The 16,765-nt window shown below is 51.5% G+C and overlaps 1 protein-coding gene across 12 annotated transcripts in view; it reads right to left on the minus strand.

Annotated features, from left to right (window-relative positions):
* PAX5 (paired box 5) overlaps positions 1 to 16,765 on the minus strand; it is a 180,523-nt gene that overhangs the window by 8,775 nt on the left and 154,983 nt on the right. For all 12 annotated transcript variants that reach the window (XM_081510326.1, XM_081510311.1, XM_081510287.1 and 9 more), the window contains one exon: positions 5,226 to 5,312. In XM_081510326.1, the coding sequence (XP_081366452.1) occupies positions 5,226 to 5,312 (87 nt within the window). The remainder of the gene's footprint in view (positions 1 to 5,225; positions 5,313 to 16,765) is intronic.

A 16,765-nucleotide genomic window follows, 5' to 3' on the forward strand; every position in this document is an offset into this window, starting at 1 on the left:
AGTTCACCGCATATACAGTCATATTGGAGAGCCGTGTTTATCCAAGTGGCTAGCAGCTGGGGTCCTGCCAGCCACTGTAGACCATGTGTCTGCTGGGGTAGGAACAGTAAGCTTCTTAATTCCCCAAGGGAGGTGGCTCATTCTGAAATCTCACCCAAATCTAAACCAGTCCTGGCAATTCTCCCAGATTCCATGACTGGGCACCAAGGCCTGGAGATTGCCATTCAGGCTCTATCACTCTTGGCTGAGTGACCCTGGACAAGTGGCTTCACTTCTTGAGCCTCAGTTTTCTCATTTGTAAAAGGAGGTCACAGGGGGGCTGTATGAGGGCACCCACAAGGTAAAGATGTGAAGGTGCTTTGGAAATTGACACTTTTCCAAGCTCTGTATATCCTTTAACTCTTTTAATCTCCACAACAGTTCTATCAGGTAGGCACTTAGTATTGCCCCCATTTAGCAGATAAGGAAACCGAGGCACAGAGAGAATAGGTAGTTTGCCCATGGTCACCCTGCTAATATGGAATCAAGAGGACAGGATTGACCTGTGCTACCAGCCCTCCAAACCCAGCCCTAATTAATGGATATAATTCTCCCTTCTGGCCCCCAGGAAGGCAGTATGGCTCAAGCAGTAGTGATAGTGGGGGAGCAATCAGTGCTGGAAGGCATGGACACCAGTGCCAGGCTAGAATATTCCCAGAGATGGATTTTTCTGCTGCCTCCTGTCACCTCCCTGGTTGGACTCTTGCCTCGAATGTCTGTCAGCCTTCTCTGCTCTCTCTTCTGTGCGATGGGGCCAGCCACCCCCAGAGCATCTGCAATGCCAGCCTTGCATCCTCCCTTCAGGGCCCAGGTGAGAGGGGTATGTGTGTGTGTGTGCGTATGTGTGTGTGTGAGGTAAGGGCCAGCCCCGCAGGCCCAGGCATGGCACAGAATCAGGAAAATCACAGGGGCTGCCCACACAAACGAGGGACAGGAAATCCTGGCTCGGCCCTCCGAGTTGCCCTGGAGTCAGCTCTCACCCTGGGCTCTGACTCTCTCCCCTCTCAGAGTCTAATCTCTTGGCCAGGCTGTCCAGCGGCCCCAGTGTAAGGGCCCCACGGCAAAATCAAAGAACGCCTGCATTTACCGTAAGAAATGAAAACATCACCTTACAAAGCACTCTGTCTTCCTGGTGCCCATTAGACCTCCATCTAGAATAAACTTGTCCTTTCTTCTGTCATTTTTCCTCTCTAATTCACATTATCATCAATTTACTTCTTGACACAGTCATTCTGGGCTCCTACTCGCTCTCTAATCCCTTTACAGTGGCCACAGGCACTCCGGTTCTAATCCTAATTGACCGCAGCGGCCTTTCTTCCTGCTGCCAGCCCGCCACCCCGCCTGCCTGGGGCCCCAACGGGATGCCGGATCCTGGCCTTCCTGGCTGGGCCTGGCATGGGTAGCCCGCGGGCAGCTCCCAGGAAGGAGCGAGAAGAGAGCCTCAATAGGTGGCATCACTTGCCCTCACTTTGGCGGTATGTCCCTGAACAAGGCTCCCTTCCACCAGATCGGCTGAGGTGTGGGCAGGGTGTGTGAGGGTCCTTCCTGTTTCCACAGCTCCCCTTGTGGCACAGACAAGCCTTGGAGCAGATTCCCCCTGACACACTCCCTAAGTAGCAGAAATAGTAGGTCTACTTCTCTAGCCCGGGGGGTTCCCTCCAGCTGAAGCCCTGAGGACACTGGGGGAAGGGCAGGCTGGTAGAGGGGAAATGGCCTGGAACTGACAACTTATGGCAGAGCAACATATGGCAGGGTTTCCCAGGTGGCGCTAGTGGTAAAGAACCTGCCAGCCAATGCAGGAGATATAAGAGGCATGGGTTTGATCCCTGGGTTGGGAAGATCCCCTAGAGGACATGGCAACCCACTCCAGTATTCTTGCCTGGAGCATCCCATGGACAAAAGAGCCTGGTGGGCTATAGTCCATGGGGTTGCAAAGAGTCGGATAGCATGCATGCATGGCAGAACAAACTTGGCGTCTCCCTCATCTTCAGTAAAGTGAGATCACTGCATTTGAGGCCTCAGGAGAGCATCATGACCAGCTCGCGCTTGAATGATGCTGCTGGTGGCCATTATCTTCATTTTACATCTGAGGCAACTGAGGCCCTGCTTGGTTGATGACCTGACTAAGACTCCCCAGGCTACAGACTTGGGCAGTGCAGGGGCCATTTCTCATGTTTGCAACAGCCCAATATTGTTGAAATGTTTCTTGTGTTTCCAGAATTTTCTGTGGTATGAGCCCCTGCTGGGAGTGGGAGCAGAGGGACCCAGCTCTGGGTGGTGGCAGCACAAAGCTCTCAAACACCCTGGTTGAAGCAGCAATACAAAGTGGGCTGCTCGTAGGTGCCAACAGCAAGGGTGTTTATGCTAGAGCAGTCCTGGTGGTGTTCCTGACTGTGAGTCCCATACCTATCTCTTTGATCCTCCTAGAGATTCTGGGAGCCCCCAATATTCCATAATAAATTCACTTTCTGCTTAAACTAGTGAGGGTGGAGTCTGCTGTTTGCAATTAAAAGCCTGACAGATAAAGTAACCCGGCTTTCAAAAATAGACCAGCACTGTTCTCATGGCGTACAAGGACTGAGTTATTTAGGACTCTTGGGCTTGTTCCTATGGAGAGATAGGCCTCTTTTTCTGGTTGTAGTTCTGTTCAGACTGAATTGGTCAGGAAGAGTAAAAGTACCACATCATACACTGATTATTAATACAGGCTCTAGAATCAGGGTGACCTGAGTTTGAGTCCTCATTCTGCTCCCTGCATGCTGTGTGATCTCAAGTAAGTTAATTAACCTTTCTGAGCCTCACTCTCTTCATTGGTAAAGATAATCCTATGTGCTGTCTAGGGGATAGGATATTTGATAGGATAAAATGCTGCTGCTGCTGCTAAGTCACCTCAGTCATGTCCGACTCTGTGCGACCCCATGAGGATAAGATAAAAACCCACATGAAGGGTTTTGCCCAGTACCTGAACAATTAGTAAGTGCTCATTTGGATGAACAGAGTTTTGATTCTTTTTCTCTTCTTCACGCTGGTTCTGGCACCCCTCAAGGCACTGAGCACATCCTAGCACAGGCTTTCTCATTGTAGCACACCTGCCTAAGGCTCTCTCACCCCCAGGCTGTGAGCTCCTTAGGACAGAGTCCACAACTTTTCCATACCAGACACGTAGCCCATACGTATAATTGTGCATGTCAATTGGATTTCACTCTATCTTGAGCAGCAAAGGCCTCAGATTCGATCTAGTCCCACCCACCCTTTGACATCCCCTTGGGCTCCTAGCTGCCCACACACTCAGGTGCAGACTTCTCAGTCTGGCATTCAAGGTCCCCCACCTCCTACTCTATCCCATGGCGACACTTGCCTGAGCAGCTCCTTTCTCACTTCTCTGATTCTTGAACTTGCAGGCAAAAAATTAGAAAAACGCAGCCATACCCCTGTGCTGGGGCTCAGGGCTCTGTGCCATGCATGGGCTTGATTTCAGCCCCCACTTGTCCCCTTGGGCAGTGTAGGCCATACGTGGAGATCTTAGGTCAACATGGCCTCACTGGTGTCACATGCCCATCACAAGGAATTCCTCCTACAGTCTGACCCAGGCCTCCTTTGTGCCACATCCCCTGTGGGTCTCTCAGTAGCGCTGGGACCAGAGCCCTGTACAAGCTTGATTTGCAGGGAGCAGCTCCCTAGCTCAGGCTCCAGACCCACCTCCCAACCCCATCCCTGCTGAAAGACTGGTTCAGGGTCAGCGTTTGCCTCCTGAGACTGAAAACTGGGCCAACTCAGAACCCAGACCTCTCAGGGCGACTTGTTTAAGGAAAAGTATAAGGTAAGCAGAGACCTGGTTCAATACCTAGAAGTAATTTTTACCAAAGCCAAAAAAGAAGTCTAAGCCATCAGTCCACAGATTCAGCCCCTGCAGGAAGTCATAGAAGGTAAGAGCCTGGTCTTCTATATAATGAAATCTCCAGGCACAGGTTTGGAGCACTAGCTGGCATTGTTCCTTATTTCACTTGAAGTTTTGCCTGATACACTTCCAAAATGCTTTGGGCAGTCCAAGGCTCAAACGCATGGAAGAATGGCAGCCAGGAAGGGACAGCATCTGCGTCATTGTCTGTCCTAATCACCAAAGCAGGTTGGGGAAGGGGCCAAGGCTGTGACTTCATGGCCTCCTTTGCAGACCCATGCCTGGCAACTTGAGTTTGAAGACACTAGGTTCTTGCCTTTTTGATAAAGTCTATGGTTCTCAGTCCTTAAATAATTCAGAGGATCCAGGGAATTAATCGGTTCTTACTTAAGTAAGCCTTGCTAAGCTGTGCAGACAAACCTGGATGGTCTCAGAGGCCCTTCCACGTCTGACCTTAGTGAAAATTACTCAGCTGATTGCTGGGGAGGGATTCATGTTGCTGCCTGGAGGCTGATGGGCTAGCTCCACCTCCAGGGTGACTGACATCTGTGAGGGGGACCCTTGCCTCATGCTCCAAAACCTTCAGCTCCAGCTTGGACTCACCAGCTGGTTTCATGTAAGTTCACTGAAACAAAATAACAGGCTCTCCTTGGCCTTCTAAGATAGCCCTTTGGGGTGGCTCAAATATCTTTGATGATGTACACAGATCATGCTGGTCCCAGCCATGGACCATCTGCAGTCTAAGGCCTGGGCAGAGGCTGGGCACCAACTGAGCTCGGCATGGCACAACTTGGCAGACCTTCAGACACAGGGCAACCAGTTTCCAGTGGTATCCACAGCAGACATCACTAATCAATATCCGTGCCTCAGAGTCCTTATCAAAACAGACAGCCACTCCCAATCAACCCAAGTTGGTCCCTGGCTGCCCTTATTTAGAGATTTATCACCAACCTATTCAATGATCCTTAAGAAATATGTTACTCTTAGGCAGGCACTTTTCCTACTTTTCTCTTCCTCTCTCAATGGCCTTTTTAAATCTGTTCCCCTCCTGTGCCATCTCCCGTCACCCACTAAAACACCTGGGGGAGGGCTGACAGCACATGCAGGGCTGGGGTGGTATTTGCTGTCCTGAAGCTCCAGCACAAACTCCCATGTTGCTAGTGTCTGGGGGGAGCTACCCACCCCCCTCAGCGACCAGGTCTGACGATGTTGAGGGACCCTGGCCCAGTGAGGCCCTGATGGGCAGCCAATGGCCCAGGGGACCCGCAGGGCCTCTGCCAGTACTCACCAAGCAGCCCCGGGTTGGGGAACCTCCAGGAGTCGTTGTACGAGGGATACTGAGGGTGGCTGTAGGGGCTCCCGGAAAACTCACTCCCTGCATGTGGTGGGTGGGAGAGAAATAGGAACCGAATGTCAAGTCAGGTTAGGAAAATGCCACCGGCATCTGTCTCCCTCACAAACTGTGGGTACTTTATGTAACTAATAAAGGCAAGTCCGGTCCGCCCCCTTATCAAGTGGACAGCTGTCACTGGCATTGTCTATATTTCCCCTTAGAACTTTATTCATAGGAGTGAATGCCAGATGACACTAGTGGTAAAGAATCCACCTGCCAATGCAGGAGATGCAAGAGACACAGGTTCGATCCCTGGGTCAGGAAGATCCCCTGGAGAGGGGCATGGCAACCCACTCCAGTATTCTTGCCTGGAGAATCCCATGAACAGAGGAGCCTGGTGGGCTACAGTCCATGGGTCACATCGAGTTGGACACGACTGAAGCGAATTAGCACCCATGCACGTATTTCCCCTTAGAACCTTTTCTTATTCTGGGAGTGAATACCAGTCTCTCACACATGTACCACTGAATTACCACATGCCAGGTGTTCCCTAGGGTCGTTGGCCCATTTTGCATATGAGAAAACTGACGCCCAGGGTCTCTCACAATACAGTCTGGAATCACCCAACCCAAGCCCAAAGCCCCAGACTGCTTGCTTCTCAGACCTCAGTCCTGACTGAGGTCACTCCAGGACCACAGTGTGGATGCAGTGCCACTTCCCATGTGTTTCCAGTGGCTCTGAACTGGAAGGGCAAAGGACCCCAACTCTGGTCTAGCCCTCTGAGCTGTGAATCTGGAGGTGGCTGCTCCCCAGGCCTCTCTCCAATGAGGACGATGAGACATAAACTCAGACCCTCTGCCAGGAGGAGGCGGATGGCACTTTGCTGACATGAAGGGACTAGCCAAAGGGCTGGGGGAGCACAGAAGAGCACGGGGTTGGGGCCTCTGTGCCTGAGGGGAGGAGCAGGAGCTGCAAGCCCTGCCAGGTGGGACAGCACTGCGTGCAGGGGGCAGAGTGGAGCTTGAGGATGGTTCACTCCTGCCCAGCCGCTTGTGGAGCCACGATGCTTGCTTGCGTTTGGCACTTCCCTCCCCTCCAGCCGCAGGAGGGCCTCTTGACCACTGGCCAATCACAGGAGAGGAGCCCAGAATCCCTGCCCTCAAACCTTGCCCCCTTGGCTCTGTAACAGGACAGGCCCCGCTTGCCGGCTCCCTGCAGCTGGGGCTTCTGGGGGCACAGGGGCCCCTGTGCCTGTCAGCAGGTTGTATGAGTAGCTGGCTACTGAGTGGCTTTTTAGGCCACTGGTTACAGAGCATGTGGGCCCCTCCCTGGCAGTGGTGACAGGAGTCTCCCAGCCCCATGAGACCACCCTCGGCACCATCCAGGCTTCCATGGACTCTTTTTAGATGCCAAAGGGCCGAAGGGCAGAAGCCTCTAGAAGGGCTGCCAGCCCCAAGTCAGGACTCGGAGCACCGCGCTTCCCTGGGAGGCCTCAGCCGACATCCTAGGACCCCTGAGGCTCCACCAGGTGCCGTGGGAACAAAACAGCAGGGCTGAGAGCCGGCCGCTCCCTGCCCTCAGGCCCAGCCGGCCTCCTCCCCACTTCCAGCAGCAACCGCAGGCAGAACGTGTGCGTGTGCGCGCTTGCGCTCCCCACCCCCCTCCCCACGCACACGTGTGCTCCTCCTTGGGCCTCTCTGGGGTCCACTCCCAGCCTGACAGGCTGAGCCTTCCAATTCTCTGTTTTTTATGCCTCAGTGGTCAGGGTGTCAGGTTCCGGCGAAGGAGGGAGAGCATGGTGACAGTGCGGGGCCGCGGCAGCTCAGCCCCCGGCGTATCCATCAGCGCCATGGCACCTCCTCCTCCTCCTGGGGGGTCAGGTGGGGGAGCAGAGAGACTGAGCTACCCGGAGAATGGGGACAGCTGCACTTCCCCCGGGGCTCTGGGCACCCTCGGAGCTGCCCCATCAGAGGCGCTTCCTGACAGCACGGCGCCTGGTTATGGGGCGTTAGGCTACACCGGCTAAGGCTGTCTCGGCATCTCCATCTAGCAGCACCGGGCCCATCTGCCAGGCCCAGCTCCAAAGCCACCTCTTCCAGGAAGCCTCCTTGATCTCCAACCCCTCAAAGTACAAGTCTTGGGCCTATTCAATTGGAGCTACTTAGTTAACTGTGACCGTTATCCATCCTGCACCCTCCCCCAACTTTGTCCTCAAATTGGCAACAGGCCATAAACAGTTCCAACTCCTTTAGAGGATGTGCCTAAGTCAGTGTTGCTCAGCATTCTCGACCACGGCCCCACCTGCCTGACCTTCTAGAATGTCACTCAGATACCTCTTCCTCTAGAAAGCCCCCCTCGACTCCCTCCTGGGGTGTACTCCATCTCCCGCTGTGCCCAACACCAGATTTGCCCCGTGACATGGGAGTGTCTGTCTTCAGGTCGGTGTGTGACTCCTCTCAGCACCCACATGCCACCCACCCCCCGTTTAACAGCCCATCCACAGCAGACAGTCAGCGCTCCAGGAACCACAAGTAGCTCGCCACCTCCGCTGGAACACTGCGCTCTCCTCCACACAGCTCTCTCCCTCACCTCCTTCCAGGCTCTACTCCAAAGTCATTTCTAAGCCATTGCATTTCCCATGGAAATACCTTCCACTTTCCCTGCTTAACTTTTCTCCATAGAACTGATCACAAGCTAGCATATCTTACTAATTGTGCTCATCTTTCTTGTTAATTCTATGTCCTCCACTAGGAGGTAAGCTCCACGGGGGCAGGGAGTGTATGCTTACATCCCCATGTCTAGCAGGCCCTGAAAACCATTTGTTAAAAGAGTGAAAGAGTGGGAACTCCTCCGGCTACCAGAGATGACTCTTATGGCTTCCATTATTAACACCAATAGCCAGGGGTTGTTGAGCATCTGCTGTGTGCCAAGATTCAAACCAGTTTATTTGATCCATTGCCCAGGTTCCATCCACCATGCCGTCCTGCTCCCTGGTGGAAGAAATGAACCTCCAGGGGTCCACCCTGCCTGATGTGTTTAGAACAGGGGCATGGTGGTACCCTCAGTGGGCTGCTGTCCTGTGAGATGCCCTGTGAGAGTGCGCCCTCTGGGTAAAGGGAGCTTGACCATCTCTGGGGCAAGAGGTCGACCTCAGGGCTGGTCCAGCCACACGCTGGGGCCTCTGGATGAAGTGCCATACAGGCAGCTGGCAGGGTGTAGGCAGTTTGCACCCATAAGATGTGGGGATTGGGGCAGGTCCTCAGTTGCCAAGGAAGATGTCTGTCTGTAGACCTGGCCTAGCTCAGCCATAAAGATGGCTGGGGAGCAGTAGACCACCCAGACTCGAGCCCACATGATGCCACTGAACCCGGTGGTCCTCAGTCAGTTTGGCACAGAAGCTGAGAGCAAGGGTTCTGGAGCCAGACTGCTGGAGCCCAAATCCTGCACCTGACTATTCCTAGCTCAACAGGTTGATCTTCAGCAGAATGCTCAACCTCTCTCTGCCTGTTTTCTCCTCAGTAGTCGAGACAGTGAATAGATCCCACTGCCCATGGTTATTACAGAGACTGAATGAATGATACTCAGTGTCTGGCATGCAGTGACTGCTCAGCAAATGTCAGCCACAAGGACCACGACCCGACATCAGTTACCAAGGCTTCCTCCACATCTAGAATCTCATTTAACTTTCCTGACAGTCCTGTGAAGTTCCCAAGATGGGTGCATCTGTCTGCATTTTATATGAGCAAGTGGAGGCTCAGGAAGGTGCAGAGACTTGTCTAGGGTGGGGGGCAACTCCAAGTCCAGCTTCCTGTCTCCCAGCCCAGGGCCCTCTGACCATGTGACACCATGACACTGCCTTCCCACCCCGGGGCCTCTGTCTTCCATTTGCACAAGGGCAGGTGAGACCCAGTGATGTCCAAAGAACCTTCCTGTCTTCTGAGCCTGAATTTCACTTCCCAGGTGCCATGGTGCTCCCAGCAGGGAGGGAGGCCCCCTCCTTGAGGCTCTGTGGTGACTTCCTTTGGGACTAGAGGTTTCAATCTTCTGCTGTGTCTCCCTTGCTTAAATTCACCACCATCACAGCACCCAAGGAGCATTCACCTTCTTTCCTTTAAATCTTAGGACTGCAGCTTAGAAAAGTGAGTCTGGTCCAGCCAAGAGAAGTTCCAGGAAAGCACTAGGGACACTTTCTGCGGTGAGAGGAGCATATGAGCAGGAGAGGTAGGGGTTTGATGTGCAGAGGGAGACAGGGCATTCCAGGCACAAGCAGAGGTCTGGAGTTAGGGGGTCAGAGTGTGCCCCCCTGCACAGCCAGTTCTTCACAAGGCCCCAGCAGAGGCTGCCCATGGAGCAAAGTGGGGTGGGGCAGAAACATCATGCTTTTCTTCCTTTAGGGCTGGGACTGGAGAAGCCTTCAGACTTGGCAGTACCAGGACCTGGAGGACAGGCTGGAGGTGGTGAGCCCATGATCAGGAAGAAGCTGTGGCCGCAACCCACATGATGGGGAACGAGAGATGGGGAACATCCACAGGCACAGCACGACGCTCCTCAAGGGCAGGAGTGAGATTGAGAAGGCAGAACATGAGAGTCCCACTTCTGGTTCATGCTTGGGGTCCTGGAGGAGCAGCCAGATGGCCCAAGACAGACAGAACTCTCGCCATGACATTTCTCTTATGACCAAGGACACCATGGGGCTCTCACCTCCTTCTGCTAACTGATTCATGCTTTGGGCATCTCTCAAAAATACCAGCCTCTTTAAACTGGACAATCTTTTCTTTACGCATTAACAGAAGAGTTCCTGTGATGCCCAATGGGGGTGCCGGCCCCTGCCCAGCAGCTGTCACTCAGCAGGCAGCAAGACCTCCATCTGAGGAATTCACAGCACACAGGCCCTTCTCGGAGATGGCTCCTGGGGCGTCTGCAGGTGCACCCCCAGAAGCCCCCAAGAACTCTCAACAACGAAACATGTGTCATCATCTCCTCCATCTCCAGTGCCCCCAGGAGCGAGCAGTCCTGAGGAGAAAGCAAGACTGGACCTTCTGAGACAAGGCCTGGGATCGGCCCTGGGAGCTGGGCCCCCACACTGTGCTAGGCCAGCAGAAAGTGGGGAGGGGCAGGGGAGGGGGCTGCCCATAGGGTGGGTGTGGGCTTCGTGTGGCAGGGCTCAGAGGGAGCTTGCCCCATGCTCTGTAGTGGTCTTAGGGAAGTAACGGAACCTCTTTGGGCAGAGTCTTCTCATCATGAATGTGGGCCTAATAAAAACCTACATCACAGGACTGGTGAGAGGTAAACGAGATAATATTGTTGGAAGCACAGAATTACCTTTCCGTGTGCCAAGGAGAGTGGGGAAGCTGGGGAGAGAGGGGAGAGGAAAAGGCCTCCTCTAAAGACTGAATCAGGCCATAAAAGGAATTTTATAGCTTTATTTATTTTTACTGCTGAGTTCTTGGATGTGCAAAAGGAGGCCTAGAGCGGGGTTCAGGAGTGAGGATGGAGAGGGCTCAAGGTTGGGGCATGAGGACGGCGGGACCCGAACCGGGGGAGGTTCTGTTATCAAGAGGGAGCAGGGAGGCAAAAGGAGATGCCGTGGGGGTGGAGAACATCCAAGAAGTGAGCGTCTAGGGGACTTCCCTGGTGGTCCCCTGGCTGACTCTGCACTCCAGTGAGGGGGCCCGGCTTTGATCCCTGGACAGGGAACTAGATCACACATACTGCAACTAAGATCTCCCATGCCGTAACTAAAGCGATCATGTGGCAAGGAGGCCTGAAGACTCCGAGTGCCGCAACGAAGACCCAGCACAGTCAAATAAATAAATGAAATATTGAAAAAAAGAAGTAGATGTCTAACTCCCATCTTAAGCCGTCCGCATTGGGACATAAAGCCTACCACACGCTCAAATGCCTATATGACTGGGCTGGTGTTTTCTCCCCACGTGGAAATCAGAGGAAGCAGCTGAGTGCCACATCTGGGCGGCGAGTGGCATTGAGGTGAAAGACTGTGGTCCAAGAATAGTATGGCTCACAGAGCCAAGAATTCCGCGACATCAGGAAACTGGAGCCACAGGTGGGCATGTCTGGGTGAAGTTAGGAAGCGTCCAGAGGGCGTGGCACTCCATCTTAGGATAACCCATCCAAGATGGTAGAGCAGAGAATGCTGGGGTTCAGGCTGAGGGACTTGGCCTCTCATTGGGTATCCAAGGGACTAGCAATCACTCCCCTCATTCCCACCCACCCCCCAGCCACCCACTCCTTCCCAGAACTGCTGCTGCTGCTAAGTCGCTTCAGTCGTGTCCGACTCTATGCAACCACATAGATGGCAGCCCACCAGGCTCCCCCATCCCTGGGATTCTCCAGGTAAGAACACTGGAGTGGGTTGCCATTTCCTTCTCCAATGTATGAAAGTGAAAAATGAAAGGGAAGTCGCTCAGTCGTGTCCGACTCTTCGTGACCTCATGGACTGCAGCCTACCAGGCTCCTCCGTCCGTGGGATTTCCAGGCAAGAATACTGGAGTGGGGTTCCATTGCCTTCTCCGTTCCCAGAACTAATGCAAAGTAAACCTGGCCATTACTCTCTCTACACCACAAATTTATCTTACATTAAACCTGGCCAACCTCTGCTGGGACTCATCATCCCAGATCATATGGACTAGATGAACTTGAAAGATAATTTCCTTCAGCCTCTCCTTCCTCAGGGCCACATGGCCAGGCAGGGCCACAGCAGGATCAGGACACTTGCCTATCCCTAGGTCCTCAGGCTTCCACCATCCCAGGGAGAGCTTTACTGAGCCAGCCAGCCCTCTCCTCCCCATTTCCCTCCTCTGGTATATCTGAGAATTTTCAAACACAGAGCGAAGTTGAAAGACACAGTGAACACTGTGTACCCACTACCTAATTCCATCATCAATATTTTCTTACACTTGCTTATTAACTCTGCTTCCCTCCAGCCTTTCATTCATCTTATCTTTTGTGTATTTCAAAGTAAATTGGAAACATCAATACACTTTCCCCTAAGTACTTCAGCATGCATATCATTAACTGAAATTCATTATTTCTTTAAAAGTTTTTTCTTTTGATATAAAGTGTACACATAATGAAATGCACCAATCTTAAATATGCTATCACTGTGTTTTGGCAAATACATACACCTGTGTCATCTAAACCTCTATCGAGATACAGAACCTTAAACTTCACCCCAGAGAAGGAAAGTTCTCTTCTGCCAGAGAAGGGGGTCTTTTGACCCACTGAGAACCCAGTTACTTGGTGATCTGACTGAGTCATTCCCCCATGAACACGGAGCTCTACGATTAGCATTGACAACCCAAATTCTGATTGCTGAAAGGCCCCTGACCTGCAAATCAAAAGCCCTTGCAAATCTATTGTACTAAACAGAATCAAGATGAGGAATGGATGTTCTCCCTTCAAAGACCCAGAAAGAAAGCAGAGGTTTAAGAAATTTAGGATAAATGGCAGATTTTCCCAAAACAGCACTGTCTTTCAAACATAGAAGAGTTGGCTGTAAAAAAAAAAAAAAAAAAAAAAAAAATGAGGTAACTAGAAAGGATTGATTGAAATTAAAAGTTTATAGGAGGCCACAAGAAAAGGCGCGGAATGCAGCTGCCCTAAAGATGCCAGGGCCAGGAAAACCATCAGAATCAGAAATGTTTTCAGTTTACCCTTCGTTAAAAGCTCAGAGATGGCAAGAAAGTCGAAGTTTCCTAAAATTCTCCAAAGTGACAGGTAAACGGGCTCAGTGTAGCTCTTAATTAACCCAAAACGACACCTGCCAGATGATGGGGATTTGCAGAGCGCGCCGGGGGCCGACCCCATCTGCAGATGGTGGGCTCCCACCTCTGCTCCAGACCTTGGCTGACTGTAATTAACATACGGAAAGTCTTTCAAAGTGACTTCACTGCCAAGTTCTATTTCTGAAGGATTTAGACTGGGCTTTGAAAGAAAATCTTTGCAGAGGAAGAGGAAGAGGAAGGAAGCATTTGAAAAGGGCCTGTGAGATTTCTCCAGTCGCTCTCTGCAGTTTTGTAGAACTGCGTGATACACCGTGGCTCAGGGGTCAGTGGGTACCTGGGCATATACACCCCTGTCTATGGCTAGAGTGATCCTGACCATAGCACCGAACACGGGCATTGTCAGCCTTGCAAATATATTACATATTATTTATATAATCACATTAGAAAATATACCACATATTATTATGACATACACACATATATATATTATTACATACACATACTAGTGTACATATAACATGTAGAATACACACAAATCCACATATATCCATATGCCCACACACACACAAGATTCTGGGGCTCTGTCAAGTCTCTGAGTGACCTTGATCAACTTTTTCTTTTCACCCAGACTCGGTTTTCTCATCTGTATAGGTGGCGTGTACAGGGGAGATTTAAATAGCTGACCTCAAAGGGTTTCCATCACTCAGATCCTCCTCTTTCCCACTTTCACTACACCCATCCCCACCCTAGTCCCCATGAAGGCTGAGGTTTCTCAACCATCCTCTCTCCAGAGCCAGACCTTCCTGGGCTTCCAACAGAGAAAGGAAAACCCAAGCAAACTTGGTAAAGGTCAGCCCTGTCAACCCAGACAGCCCAGTACACAGAGCATCGATCCATCCCTGGAAAAAACCTCTTCTCCCACCAGCGAGGCCAGCCACAAAGGCCTTCAGAAAAACCAAGAGAGGAGAAAAACCAAGGGAGAAGGCGAGAGTAAGGGGGAGAATGTAGAATGTCTCGTTTCTGCTTCTCTAGGGAGCCATGGACTTCACAGCTGGACAGTGGTGCTGGCCAGGGCACAGAGAGACAGAGCTGCAGGCCAGGGCAGAGGCAGGGTGCTGCCCCTGACCTCGGTCCTCTGTACAGATGAGGCTGCATGCCTTCAGCCCCCTTCCTGCTATCTACGAGCACAGACCCTGAATACTGGAAGCCTTCAGGGAACTTAGCGGAAACAACACAACAACCACATTTCCGTGCCTTCAGCATGGACCACAAGGCCTGCACAGACCCCACCAGCTGGCTGCCCATCAGAGGCAAGAAGTGAGCTTCCTGAGCCATGTGGGGCCAGCAGAAACAGTTGCTGATCTGACCAGTGCTGCTTGGTTTTCATTTGTTTGTTTATTTTCCACACTGTATTATTTCTTCCCTGGCTGCCCAATGTTTTAAAGGGGCAAGTGTGTCATCAGCTACAGAACAAGCGATTTACAATTGCCTTGCTCCCAAGGCTGACTTCCCCTCTTTCTGTGATGTGCCTGGCCCCTGTAGGTATTTCCATGTGTGACCCCTGGCTATGCTATGACTCATATCGAGCAGTTCTGGTTCCATTTTAACCTGTTCTCTTGTTGTGGTATTATTCCAAAATTCTGTCCCGATGTTCTCATTTAAGCAAACAATGCACATGACAACAGTGTTTCACTAGGGCGTAAGACAACCCCTGATTTGTGAGTATGTGTAAAGAACAGTGGAGCCCTTAGTTTCCAGTGTGCCCTTATCTGGGAGTGCCCACAGGCAGCACATGTGTGAGGACCAAGCTGCAAAGTAATGCCCAGGATTCTCAGAGTGGGATTCAAGACCCTGCAGGGTCTGTCCCAGAGAGTTTCCCAGCCATATCTCCCACTGCCCCACCACTCTTCATCTGAAATGCCACCTTCCTCCTGCTCCTCATGTCCAGTTCCCCACCTTATCGAAAGCTGGCTCAAATACCACCTCCTCCAGGTAGCCTTTCTGGATTGATCATCCCCACTTTCCCCTAAGTCTCCAACCCTGGCTATGGCCAGGAGCACTTCCTGTCCAGACTCAGGATGGTTGTCCAGACTTTGGCTTCTGTGGTTGGTAAGTCTGTGGCTCCTCCTTGAGGACTGACCACATGTGACTGACAGATCGCAGCAGCCCCTGCTGCCTCTCCTTGCTCCAGCCCCACCCGTAGTACTAATACTCGCTGGATGAGCATTGCACATGCCCTACAACTGTTTCTTGAGCTAGGTGCTTTCAGTGTCAACAGAAACACATCATGAAACACTGGTCTTTGATCTTGGATAGACGCCTGATGCATGAAACAGAAACAGAGAAAGACAGCAAAACACACAGAAAAGAGCTGTGGGCTACGTCTGCTGCAGCGGCCTGGGTGCAGGTCCGATGGGTGCCCTCCTGAAGTGCTAGGACCCCCACCAGGCCTCTCTGAGCCTCTGTGTCACATAATGATAGCATCAAGGTTGGATCAACCCCAAAGAGCAAAGAAAAATTTTTTTAATAGGAAGGAGTCAAACCCACTGATAGTTACAGTTCAGAAACCAGGATCAGACTGCATGCCAAGCACAGTAGGGCTGGAAAATGGAGAAGGTTTCTTTTCCTTAGTACTCATTTGGCCATCAGAAGATGCTGGGTCTAGATTCTACCTGGAGACTTTCTTTGAGTGACCATGATGTGACTAAAAGCCCCCATCCCAAGCCTAAACTGCCAGACTGCAGGTTCTACAGAATTCAGCTGGAGTGGTATTGAACTGTATTTCCGAGAAAATCCAGCTAACATATCTGTGACGGATGTCTAATAAATTCACGAGAATTCTGTATGTCCATTCCGTTTAGCATTCAAACTGTCCCTACTCCATTCAGAGCTCTGTGCTGGACTGTCTCTCCACACTCAGTGGATGGTGCCCAGGCCCCAGTCCTCAGGGCACTCCCAGCATCTAAGAGGATTCCTTAGACCCAGAACTAGACATGCAGGCATCAGTTAACAGTGAGGAGGACTTAGAAGCAGAGCAGAAGTTATCATTTATCCTGGCTGGGCCATCCAGGAAAACTTCTTGTAAGAAGTGGCTGTGATCTGGACTTGGAAGGACATGGAAGCTGCATCATTTAACAGGTTACCGAAATCTGTTCCACCAGCCCCGGCTGCATTCTGAAGAGTCATAGTGTACTGCTCCTGTCCCCATGGAAGGGACCCTGGGGAGGCGAGGCAGTCTCCAACTCCTCTCAGATAGAAAGGGGTTCTACAGGATACAATGCATCCTGGTGTGGAATGGGCCACAGAGACCTGGCTCTTATCTGTTTCAACTCCCCACCAAGGCAACTGCCAAAGAGGCACACTGACCGATAAACTCTGAAACCTCTGAACAACTCCAAATCACATCACCACTTTGGTAAATTATTATAAACAAGCAGGCACTGATAATCTGCACAGGTAGTAAGAGCAGCCTTGGCTGCCATTCTGTGTTGATAACTGAGGCAATGGGCAAGACCTCAGGCTAGGAGCTGGGCAGTCCTTGTCAAAGCCCCTCAACTACTTAGGTAAGTGGCCTTGGAGAAGTCACTTTATATCTCTGAAGCTGAGTTTCTTATTTGCAATGTGGCATTACAACATTACACAGGATTAAATAACAATATCAATGCATTTCAAAGTCTTCTGTGAACCAAAAAGTGTTGAGGGTCTGTTATTCAATGTTTAACTCAGGTCTTGGCACATAACACATGCTTG

The sequence above is a fragment of the Giraffa tippelskirchi genome, chromosome 1, assembly GCF_054371585.1.
Source record: "Giraffa tippelskirchi isolate mGirTip1 chromosome 1, T2T-mGirTip1v1.2.pri, whole genome shotgun sequence".
Taxonomy (NCBI): Eukaryota; Metazoa; Chordata; class Mammalia; order Artiodactyla; family Giraffidae; genus Giraffa; species Giraffa tippelskirchi.